Source organism: Giraffa tippelskirchi, chromosome 9, assembly GCF_054371585.1.
Source record: "Giraffa tippelskirchi isolate mGirTip1 chromosome 9, T2T-mGirTip1v1.2.pri, whole genome shotgun sequence".
Lineage (NCBI taxonomy): Eukaryota > Metazoa > Chordata > Mammalia > Artiodactyla > Giraffidae > Giraffa > Giraffa tippelskirchi.
Genome location: NC_137283.1, coordinates 164229059 through 164255984, shown reverse-complemented (window position 1 = coordinate 164255984; position 26926 = coordinate 164229059). Strand labels below are relative to the sequence as shown.

At 54.3% G+C, this 26926-nt stretch overlaps 1 protein-coding gene and 1 long non-coding RNA gene across 4 annotated transcripts; one reads left to right on the top strand and one right to left on the bottom strand.

Annotated features, from left to right (window-relative positions):
• Nucleotides 1-341: 341 nt before the first annotated feature.
• Nucleotides 342-16809, top strand: RNASET2 (ribonuclease T2). 3 transcript variants are annotated; one of them, XM_081529239.1, is made up of 11 exons: nt 342-414; nt 611-776; nt 3270-3330; nt 4561-4616; nt 6099-6156; nt 7590-7660; nt 11440-11553; nt 13014-13062; nt 14356-14430; nt 15141-15354; nt 15610-16809. In XM_081529239.1, exons 2-10 carry the CDS (start codon nt 634-636, stop codon nt 15321-15323), a joined length of 810 nt encoding a protein of 269 aa, XP_081385365.1. In that variant the 5' UTR covers nt 342-414; nt 611-633; the 3' UTR covers nt 15324-15354; nt 15610-16809. The 3 variants fall into 3 exon arrangements, with proteins under 3 accessions (XP_081385365.1, XP_081385364.1, XP_081385366.1); XM_081529238.1 differs by having other exon boundaries at nt 15141-16809; XM_081529240.1 differs by lacking the exons at nt 342-414; nt 611-776; nt 3270-3330; ... (1 more) ...; nt 6099-6156; nt 7590-7660 and adding an exon at nt 10783-10833 and having other exon boundaries at nt 10936-11553; nt 15141-16809.
• Nucleotides 16810-19545: 2736 nt separating this feature from the next.
• LOC145521140 (uncharacterized) lies at nt 19546-24020 on the bottom strand. The gene is made up of 2 exons (XR_014065164.1): nt 23750-24020; nt 19546-21014 (listed from the first exon to the last, which is right to left on the bottom strand). It is a non-coding gene; the product is annotated as an uncharacterized LOC145521140 (long non-coding RNA).
• Between the last annotated feature and the right edge of the window lie 2906 nt (nt 24021-26926).

Genomic DNA, 26926 nt, shown 5'->3' with positions numbered 1-26926 from the left:
CTGGGCCCCGAGAGCCCCGGCTCCCGGGCAGCTCGACGCGGAGACGAGGAGCCGGGGCTCCCAGAACATCAGAGAAGGTGGCTTTCAAGTCGACCTCCCGGGTCTGGACCGAAGGGAGGCTGGAACTGGCCGGAAAGTGAAGCGCAGTCAAAGAGCCTAAGGGGAAGACGGACAGACCGGGAGTGGGGCGTGTCCTCTGGGCGGGGCGTGTCCTCCAGAGGGGCGGGTCCCGGGCCGGGGGCGAGGCGTTGGGGTCCTGGCTGTGGCCGAGCCTGGGGGCGGGTCCCGGGCGGGGGCGTGGCGCTGGGGCCTCTGGGCGGAAACGCGCTGGTCGAGGCTCCGGCAGCAGAGTTCGCGGAGCCGCGAAGGTCGCGGTGCGAACGGACCGGCTGTCGTGTGCGCCTGGCGGACCTGGTGAGGCGGCAGGGCCCCGGGGTTCCGGGTGGTCGGTGGACGGGGTGCGAGCCCACTGTGTTGCGGGGATCTGGGCTCCGGGGCCTCCAGGCCTCCGCAGGGCCCGCCGAGCGCTCGACTGTGGGCTGGGGTTAGCCGCGCTGCTCGCCGGCCGCCGGCCCGGCGGTCAGCTTAGCGACGTCTGTTCCTTTTTCAGGGAAGCGCAGGGCCTGGCGCCGGATGCGGCCTCGCGCCCTCGGGAGACTGAGCCTTGGCGACCCCGCGGGGTCCTCCCCGGTGCGGCGGATGACCTCCCCGGCCTTCCTGGGCGCCCTGTGCCTGGCGCTGAGCTGCTTGGGCGGCGCGCACGGGCTCTGGAGGAGGTGAGCTGCCGGAAGGGCGCGGGGCGCGGGGCGCGGGGCTGCGGGGGGACGGGGGTGAACCTGGGCGCCCGAACCTGCGAGCGGCTCTAGGGATGGCGCGCGCGCATTCCGTCCAGGGTCGGTGCGATCCTGCCGAAGTGATCGTGGTTCCTCTTTCCTAGTTTCTTTCTGTCGCCCTCACTCCCCTCCCCCTCGTTCCCTCTTTCCAGTCTTTCCTATGCAACTGACGAATTAGGGGTGAACAGGGGGTCCGGGAGCGGATTCGCATTATACTTCTGTAAAGGAGACAGAGATCTGAGTACCAGATTTGAATTTTCTTCTATTTTATTTGAGTAATGATCTTGTTAATAGAAGGAGTTCATACTTCACTTCTAGGCGTGGGAAAAGTGCAGGTTTCCTTTTTAATGAACCATCATTGTTGTTTTACCATTTACTTTAAAAGGTAACATTAAATTTCAGTTTTCCCAGAAAGTGTTATTTTCTGAAAACGGGCTGCATTAGATAACTAAGCATTGCCCTCAAGTTAAGAGCGTTTCACCAGAGAGGTAGTGTGGTGTCTGGATTGAGTGTGAACTGCTAGCTCAGATCCAGATGTGTGATCCAGAGCCCTCCATCAGGGTCGTTCAACCCGAAGTCCCCAGAGTGACAGCACCTGCCTCCTAGCACCGATGCCAGGAGGCATCAGTTAAAGTACAGAACGTGCTCCGAGCCACACCTGGCCTACAGTGATCAATGCAGCAGGCCCCCTCCATAGGGATCTGCAAGTTGCGGACTTCCAAACATGCAAACGTGTGTTCACATGTCCAGTTACATAAGTTAGTCCATGTGTCTGGCGTACTTGTCATGCGCAACTGAAATAATTGCCGAGCAAGGCAGGGTTTCGAGACCACGAGGGTGATTCAGAGCCCGAGGGCCTCACAGGTCAGCGGGGTTTTCCCAGGCCCTCTGCCTCTGCATGGGAGGCCGTTCTCTCTACAGAGCAGTCAGCATCTCCACTGATTTGAGAGGATCTTTCTCTTACACTCACAGCACTCTTTAGCCGGGGTGGTACGTGGTAATTGTATTACAGACATTGTTGAGTCTTGAGTTTTATTGTCAACTCCATGCTGTTGGTCTAGTTTTCCTGGCCTCTGCCTACTCTTCCAGCCTCGGTTTCCCCCTTTGTGAAATAAGATTTTCATACCTAGGGAAAAAAAGCACTCCTAAGGCTTCTCCCGGCTCTAATGCTCATGCATTCCTTTTTCTCTTGTACTGACCATTTGCTCATTAGTTCAGTCTGAGAAAAGTTTTCAAATATTGTGAATTCTCTGCTTATTAAATGGTACTCAATTATTTACAAAATTATTATGTAAGAACTTATTTCTGTTTGGCTTTTGCTTCTTTCCTTCTAAAATTTCATCTATCCTGAATGACGTGCCTGCTGGAGTTATATGCCCTGTTGCTACTGATGTTTTCCATCTAGAAAGTATTTTCGCAAGCCAGCCTTTCTGCCCCCGTCTCTGTGTGTGCCAGGCCTTGCCAGCCTGGTGGGAGGGCTTCTGCTGAGGGGTGTGTGAATGCTACTCCACAGCCCCTCACGGAAAGTCTCAGGGCCAGATGCGTTTTGTGGGGCCAGTGGAAGGAGTCCTCGGGATCCTACGTCACGCCTTCTGTGGAGAACCAGGCCCCAGAGGCCAGGGTGGCGCCAAGCCCTGTGCTGCCCTGGGTGCTGCTCTGTGGCCGGACGAGCTGCTGGAACCGTTGTGTTTCCAGGCTTGTGGGTGTCACACGTGCTGCTAAGGGCTCATGGGTCTGTGTCTGCCCCGCCTGTGCCTCTGAGGAGAAAGGGGCTTTCTGGCCAGTCCTTCACTGCAGGGCCTTCCCGGCTGCCTGGTCCAGAAGCCCAACCCCTTCCCCGCCTGCCAGGCTTCCCAGGGGGCGCGTGGTGAACAATCCTGCCAGTGCAGGAGGTGCAAGAGAGGCGGGTTCCATCCCTGGGTCGGGAAGATCCCCTGGAGAAGGACATGGCAACCCACTCCAGTATTCTTGCCTGGAGAATCCCATGGGCAAAGGAGCCTGGTTGGGTGCAGTCCTTGGGGCCACACGACTGAGCGCGCGGCACATACCCCACCCGACAGGCCTGTCCTCTTCCCTAGTCATCACCACTTGTCCCTGGGTGGTGCCGTGTGTGTTTTCTCAGTCACCATAGTCATTGTCTCCTTCACTGGCTGGTGCGCTGCAAGAGAGTAAGAGGCCCCCCAGCCTCTCAGAGACCCCCTCCCCACGCACAGCAGTGCCTGGGGACCCGGCCCCCTCCCCGCAGCAGCGTCTGGGGACCCGGACCCCCTCTCCTGCCCACAGCGGCGCCTGGGGACCTGGCCCCCTCCCTGCAGCAGCAGCCCCTGGCCTGCAGCCAACACTCAGTGTTTGTTGAATGATCGATAGCGTGAATGGATGGATGGGTTAATTTTTCTGTAACTCAAGTTACAGAGTAAACCCCTTGTCTTTTCGCAGTGATGACCTTGAGTGGGGCAAACTAATCATGGTTCAGCAGTGGCCTGCGACCGTGTGCCAGGTGAGTTCTGCGGGGACCAGTGACGCCTGCGGAGAGGAGGTCCCGTGCAGGCTCCTCCCCAGCGCCTCTCACTGACCCAGCCCCCGGCCCGCCTGCCCCTCGAAGCTGAGCCCTCCTGGGCTGATACTGTGCCTCCAGGCGGCCCTGCGTGAGGGGCCAGGGGCCCTGCCCCGAGAGCCAGGTGGGTGTCACAGGTGCCAGAGCAGGTCTGTTCTCTGCTCAGGGCCCCTTGGGTTCATGCCCCCCTTGAAAAGCTGCACCTCGACCCCAGATTCCACCCCCGCCCCCAAAGGCTCATCCAAGACACTAGGTGAAGAGCTGGGGTAGAAGAGCCCCCGTGGGCGCTGGGCTTTGCCCTCCCCTGCCTCGCATGTGGGAAAGCCTGCCTGCTTTGGACTGTGTTTCCTGGGGGATGGGAGCAGGGCACGGGTGGTCATCCTGCTCTCTGCCCCCTAGTCTGAGCCTCCTGACGTCAGACATTGCCGTCACCTAAACCAGGCCTGCCCTTATTTCCAGACCAACTATACAGAAAGCGCCTCCCTGCATCAGAAGGGCATTTAAGCAGGAGGCTCACGGGTGAGCCGGCTCCTCATCAGACCCAAAATGTACTGTTCCCTTGCTTGTTCACTGTGGGCGCCAGGCCCAGGTCTGACCCCACCACCTGATGGTCGAGGTGTATTTCTTAATGGTTGTTTATTTCGGAAACGCTCCATTTTAGCTATATAATTTGGAGGTTCCTGTAAAATGTTACGCTAAAGATTTTTAACTCCATGACTTAGTTATTTTACTCTCATCTTGCGTTTTTGTTGGCTCCGGATTTTCAGTACTTACTATTGCACTTTGCATTTGAACCTGGTGCCTGAACAGATCTGAATATGACTGGATGCCATGTCAGCCTCTGGTTCTCATTTTTTGATTGCATGACAAGAAAATTATTCGTGGGTAAGTATGCGTGCATCCATCAGGTCGACTTAATTTTCAAGCACATAAAGAAAACAAAAATAGCTGTTAAATTCTGTTTTCCAAATTGTTGGTTCACCTTTTTCAAATAAAACATCCATCCCCTGCCCCGTGTGGTACCCTCATGAACACTGCTTATTGTAAGTTACCACGGAATTTATTTTGTGTTAGGCCTGGCTTGGACTTCATTTATGTTTGTCGAAAGAAAGGAAGGTTGCTGAGTGTATTTAATAAACAAGAAACCACTTGTCTCCTGTCATTTCTTCATAGGAAGTTGGGAGCCACTGCAAAGACCCTCCGAATTACTGGACGATACACGGATTATGGCAAGTACTTCTGCATTTAAAACTTCAGCAGCCCCAGAAGCTGGCTAACCTGGGGGTCTGGCTTGAGTCTGTCCAGATGTGTGTACTGGGGTTTTCTGTTAGGAGTTTACTCAGCAGACCAGAAGCTTGTTGAGAAATATCTTTAGTCTCTCTAACATGGCCTGCCTTCTGTTGTCCTTGAGTTCTGTTTTGGTAGAATGATAACAGTCTAGTTTAAATATGCATTTAAGGGTTCTGGGTACATTTTCGATCACTGAATTTTAATTTTCTCATTTTCTTCTTTTGGGACCAATAAGTAAATGCATAGACATAAACGTATGTACTTTATACAAATATGATTTGCATCTATAGTATACATACTTCACAGACACACAAGTCTACTCTTCCGGTTCTGCCCGCAGTTTGTTTAGTTTGTATTTTGCGGTGTGTGCGTGTGTTCGTGATGTTAAACTGTGTGCGTTCATTTGCCCGGAGGGACCGACCGGCTCTCCCTCCTCCGTTGAGAGGCGGGCAGTCCTGGCTCTTGCTGGCGCTGCTGTGCCTCAGGGACTGGGTCAGTAGAAAGCTGGTTAAATGGGGCCTGAGGACCAGGCCTCATCCCACCTCTGGTTTTCTGTGACTTCACTGGTGCTCTCGGCCGCCCTCCAGCTGGAGGGATGGCACCCATCTCTGTGGGGAGCTGGGCCAGGCTTGTCCACCCTGGAGAAAGCAGGTTTGGTCCCTCGTGATCTAAGCCACACGTGGAGATGGAGCGTTGACCCGTCCAGAATTGGACGCGTGAGGACAGAATCACAGGCGCAAGTGGAGGGACGCGTGCTCTGTGCTAAAACATTCCCGCAGCCAACCTTGCGTCGTCACCAGGCACGTTCTGAGCACGACACGTACCTTGTATTCATGACCCTCATCACCTTTAAAGAGGTGGAACCTCTTGCTGTTCTCATGCTGCGCTTGTTGAATGGAGATTTGCAAGTAACTCAAAAAGTGTTGGTTGCTCAGTCGTGTCCAACTCTTTGCAACCCTGCAGACCGTAGCCTGCCAGGCTCCTCTGTTCATGGGATTCTCCAGGCAAGAATACTGGAGTGGGTGGTCATTTCCTTCTCCAGGGCCTCTTCCCAAGGCCGCTTCCTCTTCCTTTCATTCCAGGGATGGAATCTGGGTCTCCTTCACGGCAGGCAGATTCTTTACCACAGAACCACCAGGGAAGCGCCAGAGCCTGGCCAGAAATCTCCATGACCAGCTCTGGGTTGCCCCCTCCTGGGCTGTCTGTTTGCTTCCTGTGCTGGAAAGCCTGTTTGCACTGTGCCTGAAGTTTTGAACAACTTTCCGCTTTGAAGGAAACTCCAGCAGTGCCCGCTTGTGCCCCCAAGCGTGACTCACCCCCTTTCGTTCTCTCCAGACCACAACTCGAGTGGTTTCTCTTGCCATTTGGAACCAGACCGACCAAGACTAATTTCTCTTTATTTTTTCAACTCTAATTTCAAGGCCCGATAAAAGTGAAGCTTGTAACCGATCCTGGCCCTTTAATCCACAGGAGATCAAGGTACTAATGTTAATAATGTTCCTACCGCAGAGTCTCCCAAAAGATTTGCTCCTCCTCTAGCTGTGCCCTCAAAGCCGTGTTTAAAGTGTGTTCACCAGCGTTTATGGGTGTCTAAAACAGGCCCACGGATTAAGTATAATCTGTGTTTCAGTAAGTCCCCCTCTGCCCTGGGCCTGATGGGCTGCAGCGACTGTGTGAGGGCGGCAGGGGTGAGCAGGACGGCCCACAGTTCCTGGTCTGGGACCCCTGCCCGCTGGGCATGAGCTCAGGCGTGTGTGCCGCCCTGGCTTGCAGGAGCGCCGTGGCCCCCAGGGTGTCCTTTCTGGCTGTGGGTGGGTTTCTCAGTGGGGCCAGTGAGCAGGGAAGAGGGGATGGGTCTGTCCAGGACAAAGAGTGTATTGCAGAGTAACTCCAGGCACTGGGGTTACGAGACCTGGTAGCAGCCACACACATACACACACTCATGTGAGTGCAGCTTTCTGTGGGGTGCTGACAGTCCCTCGTGTGTGATGGTCAACTGTCAGGGACTCGTGATGGCGTAACTGGACTTACTGGGCAGGGTCTGCGAGTTCCTAAGATCTCTCTGAAAAAGTGGGACAGACTTGGGATTTGCCAGTTATGGGCCCTTCCCAGGACTGCATGGCCCCCAGACAGACGAGGTAATCACGTCCAAACCAGCCACAGGTTCTCGTGCCAGCAGCTCATCGGGCACTGTGCTGGGGGCCGGGGGCCGGGGCAGAACCAGGTGTGGTCCCCGGCCCACCCTGCCTGCAGCCGGGAGCCAGGACAGACACCCCCTCTGGGTGCCTGGAGGGGAGGGTAGTCAGAGCTGAGGACGGTGGGCCTGGGCCCGGCTCCCCTGAGGAGGTGGTGGTGAGCTGGAATCCAGCTTAACCAGAGACAGGAGAGGCAGCAGTGTGTGCAAAGGCCTCGGGGTAGGACAGAGCTTTGGAGCAGCTGGGAGGAAGCCAGTGTGGCTGGGGGTGAGCAGCGGGCCCGGGCAGTGTTCCTCAGAGCCCTGTGTGCTGGTTAAGGGTTGTGTGTCTGAGTGAAGACGCAGACGTAGTCATTGGAAACATTCAAGGTGGAGAGAGAAGGAAGCCAGTGTCATGGCTTGATAGCTTTTTCTTTTTTTTTAATGCTAAATAATACTCCATTGTGTGGGTGGACATGATTTGTCTAGCCAGTCACCCGTCAGAGTTTATATTTTCACATACGCTTTCACGATTCCCCAGACTTCACTTGTAGGTGTGTCTTAAGAAACAGGTCATGCAAAATAAACTGAGTCATTTTACTCACCTGAGTGTTATTAACTCACAGAGCTCAGTTGTTTTTTTTTTTTTTACTGTGTTCGTTTATCAGACCTGCCTTCTAGGTTTGAGTTGTTAGGCCTTAACGTGGATTTATCATCATTGCTGTGTTTTTACGTGCAGGACCTTTTGCCAGACATGAAGATGTACTGGCCCGATCTGTTCCATCTGTCCAACTGCAGCCTCCACTTCTGGTGAGTCTGAGTTCCCAGGCCCGTCATGGGCCCCAGAGCTCAGGTGTGGGGTGGGACCGCGGAAGCAGGGCTGACGGAGAACCTGGCTGCTGAGGCTGCGAAGCTGGAGCGGCCTCGTGTATGCTGTGCCCTCTTTGGAGCAGTCCTTCAGTGGATAAGAAAATGAGGGCAGGAGAAGTGACTTTGTAAACTTGCTTTTTAATCCATTATATCTTTCATTGTGTGTGCTTGTGAAGTCACTTCGACTGTGTCTGACTCTTTGTGACTCTATGGACCGTAGCCCGCCAGGCTCCTCTGTCCATGGGATTCTCCAGGCAAGAATACTAGAGTGGGTGGCCATGCCCTTCTCCAGGGGATCTTCTGGACCCAGAGGTTAAACCCAGGTCTCCTGCATTGGCAGCTGGATTCTTTACCACTAACGCCACCTGGGAAGCCCTCCCTCACTGCAGGATGGCAATTTATAATTCATGTCACAGTGAATCAGCTTTTGGCCAAAGTGATTCGCTTAACTTGGAAATATATTTGTGTAGACTCGTTAGGAGGAGTTAAATTTGGAGAAAAGCTTTCTGAAACAAAGCCAAGTGGCAATGACATTTGTCCTCCTGGTTCGTGGGTGCTCAGTTTGCGAGTTCACTCGAGAGTGTGTGGCTGGGAGGTGGTTCACTCATGGCTCTGGGTCCGGAGGCTGCAACGCCCCCTGCACCCCATAAAAGTTAGGGAGACGAACAGTCCACGTCTCCAGTGCTGGCTCTGAGCAACCTGAGGTCTGGAAAGTGGTTTCAGAACAGACTGTGGCCTACATGAGTTGAAATAGTGAAAAACAATAAAAAGCTCTTAGCACTTCACAGCATACTTCAAAATAAAAACTCTTTGGTGACTCAGTAAACAAAAGAGATTTTAGTAGTTAGAATATTCTAGATAGAATCAGTCAGGTTTTTGCCAAAGCTTAAAAATATACCACTAAACATACACAAAGCATCTTGCCCAGGTGGCACAGTGATAAAGAACCTGGCTGCCAATGCAGGAAGAAAAAGAGACACAGGTTTGATCCCTGGGTCAGGAAGACCCCTGGAGGAGGGCCTGGCAACCGACTTCCGTATTCTGGCCTGGAGAATCCCCTGGACAGAGGAACCTGGCAGGCTGCAGTCCACGGGGTCACAAAGAGCCGGACACGACTGAGTAACTACACACACACAAACATACACAAAAAGGGCCTTCCGTGGGGTGAGTCCTTCAACGTCTGACGAGATGGTGTGGGCAGAACACACACTCGGCTTTGTGTTCTAATAAGGGCAAAATGATTCACCTTACAGGTTGGGGGCTTAAATGACGAACTCAGAAACTTGTTCTAAATGACGAAGGTAACGTTCATGCCTATGGATGTGGAGCTGGCAGCTCACGTGGCCGGGCGCTTACCAGCTCCCTGGTTATTGCCCGTGGGTGGCTGCTGCCTAGGTTGCCTTGCTGTCTTGGATAAAGTGTCCACGGAGGTGTCCTGGCCTCTCCTGTCCTTAAGGGGGAGGCTCATGTCAGAAAGCTTTTTTCTTTAATCTCAAATGGGAATCACATATGCAAAGGAGAGGGTCCTGGTATCACTTGGTATTCAAGATGGTTCCCTAAGATTAAATCTGTTAACAAAACCAGCCATCCTGAAAAATACTGTGTACACGACCCTCTGCAACAGAGGGGTGTTACTGGTTTCTGATTCTTGTAAGAAAAAGAAGGGCTTCCCAGGAGGTTCAGTGGTAAAGAATCAGCCTGCTAATGCACAAGATGTGGGCTTGACCCCTGGGTTGGGAAGATCTCCTGGAGGAGGAAATGGCAACCCACTCCAGTATTCTTGCCTGGAGAATCCCATGAACAGAGGAGCCTGGTGGGCTCCCGTCCATGGGGTTGCAAAGAGTTGGACACGGCTGAGCATCTAAACAATAGGAAAAAGAGCGAGAGTTTGGTCATCTCTAACATCTGTTGAGTTTACTCGCTCCAGAAGCAGCAGTGGGCGTTTCTTGACTCTTACATGCTAGGAGCTGTTTGGGCGTGTGTGACTGCTTCCGCCTCTGACTTCTCCAGCTCCTTCTGTGGGAGATTCTAGAATGACTGTCCCTGTTGTGCAGAAACTGAGGCCCCCGTAATTCAGTTTCACGTTCAGCTAGTTGAAAACAGTCTCCTTTTTCTACTTCATAGAATTTAGAAAGTTAAGAAATAATTCACCGTGGGTGCTATTGTAGACGAAGAAAGTTGATTATTCATCTGTTTTTAATCTTTTCTCATGGTTTTCTTGTGGCTCAGCTCATAAAAAATCCACCTGCAATGCAGGAGACCCTGGGTTGATTCCTGGGTCAGGAAGATCTGCTGGAGAAGGGACAGGCTACCCACTCCAGTGTTCTTGCCTGGAGAATTCCATGGACGGTAGAGTCCATGGGGTTGTAAAGAGTCAGGCATGACTGAGCAACTTTCACCTTCACTGTTTTCTTGGGTCCGGGAGACTGGTAACTCACAGCCGCTGCCCTCACTCAGGGCCGCTCCCTGGTGATGCTGCTGAAGAATCACGGTACGGTTAGGTTGTTCCTGTGAGACTGTATGGAGTGCCTTCTGAGTACTTGAATGGCTGTCTTTATTAAATCTTTGCGAATTAATCGTTGATACAGCCGATGCCCGTTTGGTTTTTCCGTGCTAACCCTGGTTAGCTTCTGAATTGACAAGTTGTCAATCATTCTAAAGGCGGGTGTAATCTATGTTTGGCAGTTGATTGGTTGGCAGTGCAGGGTGTGGGAAGGGCCCTGAGTGTGGGTGGAGGCAGGCTGGGGTTGCCTGGCTGGGCAGCCGTGAAGCTGGGCTGCTCACTGGCCCCTATGAGCCTCAGTGTCCCCACTTCTAAACCAGCAATTATATTTTCACTTTGCAGTGTTGTGAGACTCAAGTGAAGAATGGGTAAACATTTTGCAAAACTTTGTTTCATGCACACGTGCTCAGTCGTGTCTGATTCTTTTTCAACCCCATGACCTGTAGCCTACCTATCCTCTGTCCATGGGATTCTCCAGGCAAGGATACTAGAGTGGGTTGCCATTTCCTTCTCCAGGGGATCTTCCTGACCCAGGGATTGAACCCACGTCTCCTGCCTTGGGAGGTGGATTCTTTACTACTATGCCACCTGGTTTAATCTTCGATAAAACGTGAGCAATTATTATGAGTAGTTGTGTTTTTCTTCAGTACAAATCGTTGCTTGTTTGCGGGCATTTGGCTAGGCTGTTGCTTTCATGCAGTTGTCTCTGTAGATGACATCTACGCTGCAGTGCGCGCCAGGACCCGGCCTCAGGCCGTCCTGGTGATGAGTGAGCCTGCCTTTTCTCGCCAGTGACTGAGTAGTGGCCGTCCAGCGCGCCCATCGAGTCCCCTGCTGTCAAGCCGAGGCTCCCCGGAAGGACACCCAGAGCCATGTGATCCTGTGAAGCCTGAATGGCGGCGTTCACTTCTTTCTCAGTTGGGTTTGTTGTTAATCGCAGAAGCGAGTTGGCACTGCCCGGCGGAGGAAGGCCTGAAGAACAGCCGACGAGGCCTGGTGGTGCTCGACTGGGTCCAGCGGGGCCTGGGGCCTGTGTGTGGGGGTCTGGGTCGCTGCCCGTGTCGAGAAGAGGACGTCTGTCCTTCCCGCTTTGTGAAAGCAGCAGCCTGCCTCCTGCCCGGATGCCCTGCACGAGGAGCGTGCAGGTGGTTTACTGGGAGCTGGTGTCATTACCTTTTAACCAGAGTTTTGTTTTTTTTTTAACACACCCTTACAGGAGCCACGAGTGGAAGAAGCACGGGACCTGTGCCGCCCAGCTGGACGCCCTCAATTCCCAGAAGAAGTACTTCGGCAAGAGTCTGGATCTGTATAAGCACCTGGCCCTGACCAGGTGGGAGACCCAGGCCTGTAGCCCCGCCTCCTGCACCCCACTCTCCCAAGTCACCCCACACCCACACCCTAGTCCTGGGGATGAACGGGGCTGCGAGTTGCCTGGTGCAGCATCCCTGACTCGGGTACCATGGTCCTGGGATCCAGGCAGCGGAGTTGTCCTGAGAAACACACACCTCCCACAAGCCTTTCCAGACCCCTGGGGGCCTGACTGCATGGAGCGGACTCAGAGACTGGAGGGGCTCATCACGCAGGTCCTGGGAGAAGTAGCCCGCGCAGGAGACCCTCAGGCAGCTCCCTCTTATCAGACTCCAGGGAGGAAGGCGCCTCCTGTTCACCAGCACAGACCTCATGGTCCTAGTTCACAAGCAGCGTGAGTCTAGCCGACTCTGCAGCCCAGGTTTTCTTGAATTCAGCAGGAAAAGGAGAATACATGGTTATGCTGAAAGTTTTAAGGTCAAGTATTTGAATAATTCATCCCTTCAGCCAACAACTACTTACCAAGTACCTCCTGGTCACCCTTCCTAAATCTCCGTGGCTTTCCATACACACTCCCAAGTGCAGAGTTGCTGGATTCTGGGATCCCTGGAGCATCGGCCAGGCCCACGGTGGTGGACGGGTGGCGTCTTATTCTCCCGGAGTGTGTTCCCTGGGGCCTGCCGAGGAAAGGTGCTCCTGCCCACCGAATGTCTGATGGAGACTATGTAGAACAGCTGTAGGGAAGTCGTATTGTCTCCCAGCTTCTCCAAGGAAAATCTAAAAACTCAGTGCTCACAAAATGAAAGCTAAGGCGTCAAAACATGCCCTTTCTTTTTTCCTCTATATTATAAACCACTGGGCTTCCCAGGTGGCACAATGGTAGGGGATCTACTTGCCAATGCAAGAGACATGAGATGGAGGTTCAGTCCCTGGGTTGGGAAGATCTCCTGGAGGAGGGCATGGCAAGCCACTCCAGTATTCTTGCCTGGAGAATCTCATGGACAGAGGAGCCTGGAGGTCTACAGTCCACGGGGTCACAAAAAGCTGGTTAAAACCACGTGCTTTAGAAAATCATTCAAGACTGTAGGCATTGAATGTATTTTAAAGATTGATCTAATTCAGGATTGTTAGGATAAGCCTTGAATCCAGAATCAGTTGCTAACTGTCCTTTAGGACAGGCATGGCAGATAGGTGGTTATGTGGTGCCAACTCTGGTTGGTGGCAGCCACCCAGACCGCTGTTGAGAGGTTCTGGTGCTGAAAAGGGGCACAGATGAGATACTCGTGTGCCCATGGTGAGGGGAGGTCAGGCGGCCTGGACACCACCCCTGTGTTGCCTGTGTCAGCAGGCTTATGGCCCCAGGTAGTGAAACTGCACACTTCCCTTTAAGAGGGTCTTCATTTTTACTTTGAAATATGATAGCAGCAAGAAAGAAAATCAGACCTTCATTATACAGCTTTTCTTTTTTACTTTAAATTTTAGCATGCTCCAAAAATTGGGGATAGAACCATCTACCGATCACTACTACCAGGTAAATCTTGCTTCTGGCTTCTTGTCAAATGTGTATCCCCTAACTGGGTGTCACATCAGCCGAGAGCTATACTCTGGTTTCAAAGAACCCAAACCAGCCCCTCCCACTTGACTGTTATATTTCTAAATAGATTTCATTTAAATTTTGGTTTCCGGTATATTTTGTGTAAACTCAAGGCTACTGAAAACATGATTTTGGAGCAGGCTCGTGGTTTCGTGTGAGGAGTGTGTTCCAGGCTCTTAAGAGGCCGGTATTAATAGAATATGCAGTGGGACAGCACAGTTCTATGAGCCTGAAGAAGATGAAGCCTTGTTTTTATGATGTAGTTGTGCCGTGTTTCATGATCACAGTGTGGAAATTGGAACCTGTCAGAGCCTGTCAGCGGGTGGCCGGTACAGAAGGGCTCTCCCTGGCGTGAGCACAGCTGTGGGCGGACGGCCTGGCCCCCAGACAGCGGTCACCACCCCCCTGGGCCCGAAGCCTCGCTCTCAGGCCCTTTACAGAGTGAGTCAGCCGACTCCCCCCTGGAGACAGTGTTCGTATTTGTTACACATATGAATGTGCAAACACCCCAACGTCACTGTCGTTAGCAGTTCTGAGTTCCGGTGCCTCGGCGGGTCCCGAGCCCTCCTTCCGCTCTCGTGACCGGGTGTGACTAAGTCAGTCTCCCTCTGGGTATCCGCCGTTTTCCTCCGTCCATGGAGAGGAGGGCCGGGCAGGGCAGTGCCCTTCTGCAGCGGCGCTCTATCCATCCACCTAGGAGGTCGGGAGGCAGGGCATTTGCAGGCCCCTTCAGTTCCACCTGGACTCACATTTAAGTAGATAAGGGGAGTTTTCTTGCCCAGAACATGATGTTCAGAGAACAGACTTCAATTCCAACCAGAGCAACAGCCAGAGCGTGCGTTCTCTGAGCTCCTTCTGTGCTGGAGGCCCTGGCCGGGCGTCAGCAGAGGCGGGGCCTGACCTCCCGTCTCCTGCAGGAGAGCTTCTGCTTTTGTACCCGGCATGCAGGCCCTGGACCAGGGCAGAGAGGAGTAGGGACCCCCGTGGAGCGCCGCTTGTGTGGAGGGGGACCTATGGGGCTGTTCTCTCTCCTTCAGGGCCTGGGGCCGGGGCGGTTCACCCCCAGCCTCTCTGAGCTGTGTCCTTGATCCAGGGGCGCTCTGGGGAGAGGACGCTGACGTCAGCTGTTTGCATCCATGGGAGTATAAACCAGTGTCGCTTCTGACCAGGACAGAACTGTTCGTTTATTCTGTGGACGTTCCATTTCTAATGCAGTTTATCCGATTTCAGGTGTCAGACATCAGAGATGCGCTTGTCAGCGTGTACAAAGTCGTGCCCAAAGTCCAGTGTCTGCTGCTGGAGAAGGTCAGGCGCGCTGTGCTCTGTCCTCTGTCTCCACCGAGAAGGCGCGCGCCGCCTTCTGAGGGCTCGCGCTCGCCGTGGAGTTCCCAGGGGCAGAGTTATGTGTGTCGGGGTGGGGGGAGGGTGCCTGCAGGTGTACAAATGCGTGTGTGCACGTGTGTGTGTGCTTTGAAATAACAGACTGTTGTTTGACACTGTGCTGGGCGGGCTGGTGTTCTGGCAGCTTCTCCCTAACAGGGAGGCTCCTGTTCTGGAAGGCGGTGAGGCAGGGACTGGACCCTGTGGGCATATCACGCAGTGTTCACGTTGTTAGTCCTGTCAGCTGTCGTTTCCTGTCCAACTTCCAGATGAGCTGTCATTTCCTCTGTCAGCTGCTGAAGTCTTAAATTCATCTAGCAATAGGGTGCCACTTACCTGTTTATCGATTGTGATGCAGACATGATATGTGTGGGTGTGTCTGCACGCACCTTTGTCCAAGTGTACATCTCTAAGCTGAAAGTGGGTTCTCCTCCCCGTCCATGTCCAGGCTGCCTCAGAGGCGGGGCTGGAGGTGACCACAGCTGCCCCTCTGGGCCCTGGCCCCAGTTCAGCGCTGGAGTGGGGGGCCCTGCTCCTGGAGCCCGGATCCTAGGTCTGGAGCCCTCTCTTCTGTCTCTTTGAACCGCCATGATGCTCCAACCTGCATTCTGAAGCGTCTTCACTCTTCCCTTCAGGGCCAGGAGGTGCAGCTCCTCGGGCAGATGGAGCTGTGCTTCTCCAAGGACCTGCAGCTGCAGAACTGCTCGAACCCCGGGGAGCCAGCGGCCCACAGGCGGGAAGCCTGGCCGAGCCTGGGGCTGCATGTCTGCCAGGATGGCCCGGTCCTATACCCCCCGCTCAACGAGACCAAACTCTGATGCCGCAGTTTGTAAATCTTCATTTTGAAAGGCAAGAGGAATTGACAGACCACTGCTTTTTAAAAAGCAACTCACAGCAGCCTTTACCTGAGCCTGTTTTGTTTGTCCTGCTCTGCACCTCGTGTCTGGGAGTTGAGTTTTATGGTACATGTAACGATGGCATGAGCAGGGGGTACACCGAAAGGGAGGGAATATCCCAGCCTCTTGGCTGCCTTGTGGTTGGAGTAAAGCTCTGGTTTCCTTTTTCTCTCCTTTGGCAATCTATGCGACCTCCTTGGAAAATAAGGCAAGCCCCCTTGGAGCCTGGGCAGATGGTGCAGACTCAGGAGAACTCACCCCTGTGTCTCTCAGCTCTGAGGACATGGGGGGCTGTCAGGACCAGCCCTCAAGCGGGAGCCCAGGCTGCAAACAGATTGGGGCGCGATGCTGGAGGGAGTCTCTGCCTCGGACCTCAGGCAGAGGTCCTCAGTCCTGTTGGCTCCTGTTCTGCAATCACCTGCCAGCATCTTCCTTGGGGGGCTGGTGTGGATGGCCCAGTGTCCTGTGAGTGCCCTGGTGCTGGTAGGCGAGATGCTCTGTGTGTGTGGGGGGGCGGGAATCTGGGTGTGTGCCGAGTGCCAGCCCACACCCCCGCATCATAGGGGCCCCTCCCTGCAGACTGGAAGTCCCGCAGGGCAGGCAGTTGAGCAGCTCCCCCTTCCTCTCTGGGAAGGTGGCATCGGTCCTTGGACACCGGGACTGAGGAGGCCCCTGGGGGCGGGTCTGTGTCCCCCTAGGTGCTGCCTGGAGGTGGGGTCCCTCTAGGCTATAAAGCGCGTCCAGGCTCAGGCGACTCTGAAGACAGAGACGCTCAGCGACGGACGAAGCTTAGTCCAGAGGGAGCCGAGCAGCGTGTCAGGAATCCGAGTCAGATTTTGGCCTGTCTCTTTCCCTAAGGGAGTGAGGGACCACCCTGCTCTCCACGTCCAGGCTGGGGCCACACGCGGCCTCTGCGGGGCTCCCCTGCGCCCCAGGCTCACACATGCCGCGGTCTGCCCGCTTCTGTCTCCTGAGTTTCCCTGTTGCCCGGCGGCCGAGGGCATCTGCTTCTCCCTCTGCTCATTTGCGTCTGGCTCTTCAGCGAAAGGGAAGGAGAAAAGGTGACAGAGGTTTCGTCTGTGTCCAGGCTGGCCCGATGCCTCCTCCGACAGGGGCCTCACTGGGGTGAACCTCTGTCCCCTGGAGAGACATTCAAAAGATGGCTGTTGTTTCTTTTGACTCATTTTGCAAATACATGGCTCAAGGCTACGGTTTCTACTTCATTATTTCCAGATGAACTGGTAAATTTAAATAAAGCTTCATATTTGAATTGAATTTATTTTATAGCTTTGGAGAATCAAGTAAAGCAGTGGTCTACTGATATTCCTCGGACACCAGTCTTTCTAAAATCTGCCTGCGTGCTTTTTAAATAGGCTATAACTTTTTAAATAAAATATGTTTACTATTATACAGTCTGAGCATTTCTTGAGGGTAGGCTAAAACTTGAGCAGGATGGTGTAACAGTGAAGGGCAACTGAAGAGTGAAATGAAGCAAAATGTCGACGGTCGTAAGATTTCGGATGTGGACCGAATGGGATAAAATCAGGAGCAGGCTTAGCAATTCCTAACAGGATCATCGTCCAGTAATTGCTCGTGGCTTTTTATTAACATTTCTGTGTGGCCTCAAGCACAGGATCAGCAGTGATGACATGGCTGATAACCTGAGTCCAACCTGGTAAGTATCAGGCGACGGGCCACGGGTGACTGGCGAAGACATGAAAGTCTGTTCAGAGCCCGAACCCCGGAGAAGGAGCCAGGGTCTTCCGGGGAGGCGTCACTGAATATGATTTTGAACGAGGACCTGATGGAAATGAGGCAGCATCTTCTGGTGATGGAAGCAGCAGGAGCAGAGGCCCAGGGCAGCAGCAGGCCTGTGTGAGCACAGCCAGAAGGCAGCTGTGAGAGCCCCCGGGCACCGGGCAGGAGCTGTCTGCAGGGCCTCATGGCTCACCTCCACCTGTAAAGGCAAGGCTTATTTCTGTGCTGCTGGAGTCCCCAGAGCATCCGGAGGGGCGTTAGCGCCAAACCAATGTTCTCTAGCCATCGTGTGAAAAAATGATCAGACTAATGAGGGAAGAGATGTGTGTGTGTCCTAGACCTCTGCGGAGCATGTCAGCTTGCATCCTGCCCAGACAAGGACACACACGTGGTCTAATTGTCTGTTTTATCCTTCTGGGTGTTTTGTGAACTTTCAGCCATGAATAAAAATTTAATCCAGGTCCTAAGGCAATTGAAATTGTACTGTAAATGTTTTTGCACAGTTCAACTCTGTTGGCTGAATTCATCACTGCAGAGGGCTGAAAAACCCTTCGGTGAACATAAGAAACTTTGCCTCGAAAGCTCTGGCTCAGGAAATGAAATTAGCAGGACACAGTCCCAGGTTTTAAATCAACTTTGGTGCTTCTGTAGGAGGATAAATCTATTGTGTTGTCTATGGGATGAGCTGTTTCCTGTAGAAGGGAGGTGGCAGTAACTAGGGTTTCCTTGTCCTGACAAAACTTTTAACAGACAGTGAGAAATGCTGCAATTTTACATAAATTTTGTGACGGAAATTGTTTTTCTGAGTGACTAGAATGAGTCTAGTCAAAGCTCTGGTTTTTCCAGTAGTCATGTACAGATGTGAGAGTTGGATCATAAAGAAGACTGAGCACCCAAGAACTGATGTTTCAAGTTGTGGTGCTGGAGAAGGCTCTTGAGAATCCCTTGGAGTGCAGGGAGATCAAACTAGTCAGTCCTGAAGGAAATCAACCGTGACTATTCATTGGGAGGACTGATGCTGAAGCTGAAGCTCCAATACTTTGGCCATCTGATGCGAAGAGCTGACTCAATGGAAAAGACCCCAATGTTGGAAAAGATTGAGGGCAGGAGGAGAAGGGGATGACGGGACAAGATGGATGGCATCACTGACTGGGTGGACATGAGTTTGAGCAAACTCTAGGAGATAGTGAAGGGCCAGGAAGGCTGTTGGACAAGACTTAGCTACTGAGCAACAGCATAATGAGTCTTGCATTTACTACAGACAGTAAGGAGAGGATTAGCATCCCAGGCTCAGATGATGGGAGGTTGTTAGAGGGTTGGAATGTGTAGGTTTAGAAGCTGTAAAACTGCAATGACTGCATAGGTTTGCCTGGAACATTTCACACCTGTGCAGCTGTCAGACATTCACAATCTCTTTTTCATGGAGAAAAATTATGCAATAACTTTTCCTATTCATTTTTGATGTTGAGTCCACAGAGTAACACAGACTCATTTTTACCAGCACAGTTGGGGGGGTCCAGTCACCCCTTGTTCTGCTCTCCTGGCTACTGGGGTACGTCTGGCCCCCCACACCCCCCCCCAGGAGATGTGAGCTCCTGCTGCTGCCATGGTGACCTGACAGCTGCCTGGACGTGGTAGATATTTAGTAAGTCCAAGAATCCGGGAAAGAGCAATGGATCAAAGATGACCACGTTCATCAGTGGCCACCTAGCAGCTGACAGCGGAAATTCAGCCCATCCCCACCACACTACCCATACTCAGGTGTATGGTACCCCCTTAATCAGAGACTTGAACGCCACCTGAATTGTTTTTCTCACATTGAAAATGGCCACATCAAGAAATATTTGAGTGTCCCATCCAGGACAGGATTCCCAGGCTCAGTGGTAAAGAACCTGCCTGACAATGCAGAAGATGAAAGAAACAAGGGCTCAGTCCCCGGGTCGGGAAGATCCCCTGTAGTAGGAAATGGTGACGCACTCCAGGATTTTTGCCTGGGAAACCTCATGGACAGAGGAGCCTGGCGGGCTACAGTCCATGGGGTCGCAAGAGTCGGACACGACTGAGGGACTCGGCACGCACACATCCAGAGTGCTGTGTGCCTCCCTGAGTGGGGCGCTCCGTTTAAATTGATGGACATAATTTAATGTTGCTATAACTGAGGATCTAGTCTATGACAACACCTAGAAACCCGGTGATTTGGGGATGTGGGGCTCAGCGGGGTGCCACCTACCACAGGTGCGAGATCTGAGGTGTAGAATATCATCCAAGTAGGAAAATCTTAGCTCTCGAGCGTGTTAGTAATCCATGGTCACATTTACAGGTGTTTCTTTCACATTCATGTCTCGATAACATAAATACAAACATGTACCATCACAGAAGCATGATATGCATGTATGCTTACGGTTTATGGCCCTTACAGCTACAAATGACAACAAAAATGGAAGCTCTCTTTAAAATGAAGGGAAGTAATTAGCGTGAGTAACTGAAAAAGCAGCTGGAGGTCTAGTTTGATCTGGGGCCCAGCTCAGTCACTGCACTGCTGACTGGGCTCTGTCCTCCCCATGGCCCCTTTGCCCTGAGCCTTGTGTGACAAAACGTCACATCACGCTTTCCAACGCTGGAACCAGCCTCATCTCCAAAGAAAAAGTACCTTTCTACCATTGACATCTGTGTGTCTTTCTGTATTGATCCAGTTCAGTTCAGTTCAGTTGCTCAGTCGTGTCCGACTCTTTGCAACCCCATGGACTGCAGCACGCCAGGCCTCCCTGTCCATCACCAACTCCCGGAGTTTACTCAAACCCATGTCCATTGAGTCAGTGATGCCATCCTACCATCTCATCCTCTGTCGTCCCCTTCTCCTCCCACCCTCAATCTTTCCCAGCATCAGGGTCTTTTCCAATGAGTTGGCTCTTCGCATCAGGTGGCCAAAGGATTGGAGTTTCAGCTTCAGTATTGATCCATAGGTGTTGCAAATCATGAGGTCACACCGACACTTCCGATTCTAGTCGAACGCTGGAGAGCTTACGGTGGCTTTCTCCTTTTCCATGTTGTAACTTCCTCTGATGTCCACAAACCTGGCTCCCGTGACCCTCAGCATCTTTGCTTGTGTGATCGCTCCACCTCCTGACCCTGACGCTGCCCCCACACGAGCCCCGGCACCCCAGGCTTGGTCTCAGTGGTCCTCCCATCCCCTCCCCCTACAAGTCCTCATCACTGGACCCCCAGCACTGCAGAGGGAAGAGCGGGGAACAAGAGGGAGGGCAGTCTTAGCACCTTGGGAAGCATCGGAGTGCAGATTTACAGTCTATGCCGTCCATGCATGTGCATGTTTTTGGACTAGAATTCTTACGGGAGACACAAAATGTGAGCATAGGTGGAAGAGGATGATGTATATTCAGCAACATAAGTGTTCTAACGGGGGATGCTCAGTAGTTCTATCCCAGTTACCTGCCGTGTGCACCCCCCCCGAGGACGGGTCCCCACCTTGGCTGAGGGGTGAATTGACCGCACGCTGTCTCAGCTGTGTCCCCGGCGAGCTGAGGGCCAGCCCAGCAACACAGCTGCGGTCAGCGAGCTCTGAGGCCACGGAGCTCCCCTTCCTGTGGGTGGGAGGGCGTCTCTAGTTTGGGTTCTGTGAAGCTGTGATAACACCTTTATTTATAAATAGCTGTGTTGCCACACCTCCTGCTTCGGTGCTGGCACAACCGGCGGAACCAGGGCGCTTCTGTGAGCTGGGCCTCCTTGGGCCGGACAGACACGGCTCTGGAAGCCTGTGTGAGAGGCAGCTTGCTGCCCGAGGAGCAGGGCGGGACCGGCTCGGGGTCCAGGGACGGCTGGAGGAGCAGGCGGGCCCTTCTGGGAGAGCAAGAGGGAGAGAAAGGTCCTTGATCTGCCAGGAGAGAGCGCCCATCCCCGCACGTACAGCTCTGCCTCAGATGCGCTCAGGCCGGCTGGCGAAGCCCGCAGCGTGTCCAGCCGAGGGCATCTCTGTGTGTCGGGGAGGGTCCACACCTTCCCCGTCTCAGCTGGTGCCGTCCCCCTGAAGGTGTCGGGCAGTAGGCAGAGTTGGTTTTCAAGCCTCCCCCGTCCCCTCTCTGGTGGACCACAGGAGCCCCCATGAGCAGGAGGCCCACGGAGAATTTCTGGGAGTGAAAATTTCTGTATTTCAGCACAAGTGACGTCAGTGTCCACTGGGAATCACCTTCTGACGGTTTTGCCCCAATAAGATGCTGGTCGGAGGAGGGGCAGCTGTATTTGTGAGTCTTGAGAGGGAACAGGGAACTTGCAACACGCCAGAGGCCCTGCAGGGCCGTGGCCAGGCCGCCACCCACACCCACCCTTGATTTCAGGGTCCTCCCCACCGCCCAGGCGCCGTGGGCCACTCAGTGGGCAAAGGGCGGGTGCGGAAAAAGGCCCCCAGGCCTGCAGTTCTCCCCCTGGGGCACCCCAACATCCTGGGGGGGCTGCCTGGGGCTCTGTGTTGAACCACAGGATGAATGAAGCAGGACAGGTCCCAAGCAAACAGGCCTCATCTAAACGTCTGTGTCCACATTAACCGGCAATGATGTTATCCATTCAGAATCTTTTACTACTGCAGACAGACCTGTGATCTGCCTCTTTTAACCCTTTATTTATTGAATCAATGATATTTTTGTCCTGATACGTCCAGGGAATGCTTCATAGTATCCTCATGATAAAATAATTTAGTAGGCCGTTCTCTTAAGGGACTGATAAGGGTACAAGGGAAAATAAGACACGGTCCCAGACTTCTAGGAGCTTAAGACGTGTTTGGTGAATAGTGCATTCAGGAGCCATGTCCGAGCTGCACAGGCAGCGAGTGAGAAATGGCATCCACGGTTCAGACGATGAGCAAGGGGAGACCCGCGCCAGCCGGCACGTGAGCTGCCTTGGAGGGTGCTGGGGAAGCAAGGTGGGGCCTCCGTGACCGCTGAGAGGTGGGGGCAACAACACAGCGTGGGACGTGCATGGGGAGAGGGAGTCACCGCGGGGGGTTAGAGGCATGAGCGGGGCCCGGTGTGGGAACCAGAGGCCTTGATTGGACGTGGCCGGTCCTGGGGTTTCAGCAGAGAGTAGTGTTATCCAAGCCAGGTTTCCAACATGAGATCATGCTTGCAGTCCTTCTGGACACAGGCTGCAGAGATGGCTCAGTGTTGGGATGCCTGGCTGGAGGTGGGGGCCGGCGGCCTCTAGGGGACCAGGTGACACAGAGGCGAGCGGACGAGGGAAGAGATGGGAGGCCCAGGCCTGGGGGCTCGGGAGGCTCGGGCCGGGCGGAGCTGGACCCGGTGCTGGGGTGGTTGGCTGTCCACGGTGGGGGATCTGAACCGTTCAAGGAGCCGGCGGAGCAGGGGGAGAGAGTGTGACCGTGGGTGGGGGGGTGTCAGGGGCCAGGGCGCCTTCTGTTGGGAATGACCGAGCAGCTGTGGGAAAGGTCCCTCCAGAAACCATGGACCTGAGAGTTGCTGGGACACCTAGTTGGTTCCTGGGTGGTTATCTTACCAGTGTCCCATCTGTTCTAAAGAAAAGAACAGGTGAACTCAGCGGCAGAAGATGTGTGTGGAGTACACGTGGACTGTTCTGCGTTTCTGTGATGTGCGGGCTGTGGGCGCGTTGTTTATGGTGATGGACGTCTTCCCGGGGGGAGTCTGTCGCCCTGTCCTCTGCCAAACGCTGTTTCCCACCCAATGCCATCTTCACTTGCTAATTCATTTATTCAACAATGGTTCACAGAGCGGCCTGCTCGGGTGAGGGGCAGGGAGCCCAGGGCTGCAGGCGCAGGTGAGCAGGAGAAACCCAGCCCCTCCGTCCTTCTGCTCCTCCGAGGAGGCGACATCTAAAAGCTCCCACGTGAGGCGGAGGCCCTCGGGGGCCGTCCCCACCACCCGTCTCTCGGCGTCCACACTCTGTCTCCTTCCTTCAGGAGAGATTCTACCCGCCCATCCCTGTGGCTTCCAGAACAGAACAGAATCCAATCTCTCTCCAAACCTCCCCAAGACTCTCAGAAGGTCAAGGCCACCGGGCGTCCTTGCCCCTCTGCAGCGGGCATTACATAAGGTGCTCTCACAGGCATCCAGAGCCAAGCGCTCTGAGCCAGTCACCTCCATGGAAACCTGGCTCAGCCTGGGTCCTCCCCTAGCCAAGGCTGGAGCAGAGAGAGGCGGCACCAGGACTCAGAAGCTCAGAGCCACGAGCCAGGCGTTTTCATCTTGGCGTGGGGAGCTGTGACCTGAAGGCAACGCCCGCATCCAGCTGGGCTGAGCCTGGAAAGTGGCGTTCCCCCGCCAGACAGTCAGCACACTGAATGCCTCTGCATCCTTCCCCTGGGTCCTGGTCCTGCCCTGCTGCTCCCCGCCGGCTGTGTGGTCACTCAGAGCCACGTGGCTGGGTAGACCAGGAGGCCTGGCTGACTCTAGGCATCACTTCCTCAGCTGGGACCTGTGAGCAGGTGTTGAGGGGCTCTAACATCCATTTGATGTTATAACCTTCAAGGAGCAAGGGAGAAACCCCAAGTGATACACCTGTCTCATCCTTAAATTTCACCCTGGCCGAGCGGCTCCCCCGGGACTCACCAGCATCGTCTCGCCCCCGGGCCCTGAACCAGCAGAATTCCGGTGCCCGTCTCGCCCTGTGGGGCGCTTACGCGGGATCTGTCAGCCGGGAGTTGCGTCTCGCGGGTGCGTCCTCCCCTCCAGCTCCTGCTGTCTGCATATTTTCCTCCCTGGCGGCCAGCCAGTCCCTGCTGTCAGCCTCGCAGAGCTAAGATCTCCTCTCTGATTCCTCGGGGGACTGACGGCAGGGACCCAGACGTGCCCTCCGGCAACAAATCACTGAGGCGTGTGCAGCGCTCTGTGACTTCCTGTTTCCTGCTGCTGTTACACACCGGGTCCTCCGAGCAGCCCTCGGTGGGAAACAGGGCAAGTGAGAGGCGTGGTTTCAGGGGATGCACCAGCCGGGGACCAGAGCGGGGTGGTCTCACAGTCTGCGTGACCCCACTCCGGCCTTCCCAGGGGTCCAGAAGTGCTCTCTCTGCTCCACGCTCCTCCTGTCAGGGAGATGTAGGACTGCGGTCCAGATCCAGGACCCAGACCACGTTCACTCATAACCACCAAGACGGCGATGGAAAGGCAGTGTCGAGGCAGCAGCGTAGACAGGGCCGGGTGGGTGAGGGCAGCAACAAGCCCAGGCCGGGGCCCGGGGGTCGTGAGGGTTCAGGAGAGACGGAGAACATGGCCCGCATCCCAGCGGCATCGTGTCCCCGACTGGCTTCCCTCGCTGTGCCGCCGACACGGGCGGGAGTGGCAGGGAGGCAGGGCTTGGACTGCGTCTGGCACGAGGTGAGGGCCTGGTGGCCGGGAGAGCGGCCCAGTCCTCGCCCAAGCCCCCTCCCCACGCCCTCCTGGCCGGAGTCTCTGTGCATTCAGCATTCCCCAGATGTGGCCGCGTTCCAGCTCGGACGCGGCTGCCCACCCGCCCTGGTGAGACGACAGTGGCAGGTTACACAGCGCTCCGAGCCCCATCGCTGTGCAGAAAAGGGTGTCGTTCTACAGCCACTTCAACGCCTCCTCAGCCTTTGCGATGTCAGTGCCGCACGTGACCCGTGGCCTCGTTTCCAAGGCCCGAGTGGGGATGACCTAACCTCGCTGGCAGCGAGTCTCACCGGGAGAAGGCTCGGCTGATGGAGCTTTGCGGACCCACTGGAGGAGCAGTCTGTTGGCCTGACTCGGGCTGGCCCAGAGCCGCCTCTCCCGCAGGACAGCGCTGTGGGCCAGGGGAGGGGAGCCGGACCGCGGGGTCCACGGGTGCGGGAACCAGGCTCCTCGGGCCTGCAGACCTGTCTGCCCCGTCTGCTGTGTCCCGTGCTCGCTGGGCCATCTAGCTGCTGTAATTACACGCCCAGCATTTCAGGGGCTCCCCCCACACCCGGCAAGCTTGCTCCTCTCTCCTGGGACGTCCAGCACCATGTCTTGGGCAGGTTCCCCATGGTGACTCGGGGTCCAGGCTCCGGAGGACCCCCTTTCACTTTATTGCTGGGCTTTATCTTTTTTTTATGCCATGGACCCGCTGTTGGTGGTCTGGTGAACAGGCTTTTTCTCAGAATTATGTTTTTAAATACATTTTTTAAAGCACATAGGATAACAAAGAATGTAATGTGAAAACGTAATTTCTTTTTACTTTAAAGATTTTCTTTTTGATGCAGACCGTTTTTAAAGTCTATATTGAATTTGTTACAATATTGTTTCTGTTTTATGATTTTTTTTCTTTCGGAGGGGGTTGGGGTTTGCAAGGCATGTGGGATCTTAGCTTCCTGACCTGCACAGCTTGCCTCGGAAGTCGCAGTCTTAACCAGTGGATCACCAGAGAAGTCCCCCACGTGTGACTTCTGTGAATACAAAATCACCATCCTGGTGCAGCTGTGTTTCTTGCCTGTACTCATAATTGAAGGAAATGCTAAAGGAAATGGGTAGAGTTTCCAAATAAAGACGTGACTTTCTTCTGGCATTTGAGTTCACAGATGCCTTTGACTTCTGATGCGGGTTCAGCCTGTGGGCAATGGTCAGGGTGGAAGAGGCAGCGAAGGGAGAGCCGCTTCTCAGGCCTCTGCTGGGACGGACACCGACCCTCTTACGTCCATCAGCCAGGGCCCGGGCAGGGCCACGTCCCGCAAGGGTGCGTGGGAAATCCTCTCTGTCTGACCATAAGTCTCTAGCTTCAGTATCTCGTGTCTCTCGTGTCCTGAAACACAGATGCTTAGTAATGGACCCATCAGATGCTCTCTAAATGCTGGGAGGAAAAATTAAACTGGGGGACTTGGGGCTTCCCTGGTGGTCCAGTGGCTAAGACCCTACACTCCCCATGCAAGGGGTCTGGGTTCCATCCCTGGTCATGGAACTGGATCCTGCATGCTGCAGCTAAGAGCCGGTGCAGCCAAGTGAAGTGAAGTGAAGTCGCTCAGTCGTGTCCGACTCTTTGTGACCCCATGGACTGTAGCCCACCAGGCTCCTCCTTCCATGGGATTTTCCAGGCAAGGGTACTGGAGTGGGTTGCCATTTCCTTCTCCAGATATCTGGTGATGCCAGATAGTTCATTAATTCAACCAGGGACTATGATAGGATGTAAAGTGCACTCTGTCAAGGGCAGGGAATGGAACTGCCATCTGGAGGCAGTGTGCCAGCCTTTGAGCTGCAGAAAAGACCCTTCCAGTGGAGGGTGGAGCAGGAGGGGTCCGAGGGAGGGCTCCTGCGACAGCATCAGGACCCGGCACTTGGAGGGGTTTACTTTCCAGTGGCTTGCCGTTGTGGAAAGATCCAGCCAGGGTCCACTTTGCTGGGCAATTGTGCACAGACTTGGGCCACAGCTGTAGGCAAGCATTCCGAGGTCATGAGAGATCCCAAAGGGGACATGACAGAGACACTTTATCCCGCCACCCTGTGACCCTGAGAGCCTGTCCCTCCAGCACTGAATCTCGAGTTTGGGCACATGAAAGGAGGCAGTGTTTCCCTGCAAGGGAAGCAGAACTGCCACCTGAAGGATAAGGGGAGTTTGCCACCCAGATGAGGGAGTGAAGAGGGAATTCATAGAGCCTGGACTCCATCTTAGGCCTGTTCCTGCTGATCATGCTAGGCCACCTCTCCAATGGACTCTAAACTCTGTGCTTAGTGCCTATGGAAACGACATAGAAGGATAAAACCCCCTCCGGACAGGGGAACCTTGAAGATCGTACCCAGGTTACTCATCGCCTAAGAGAA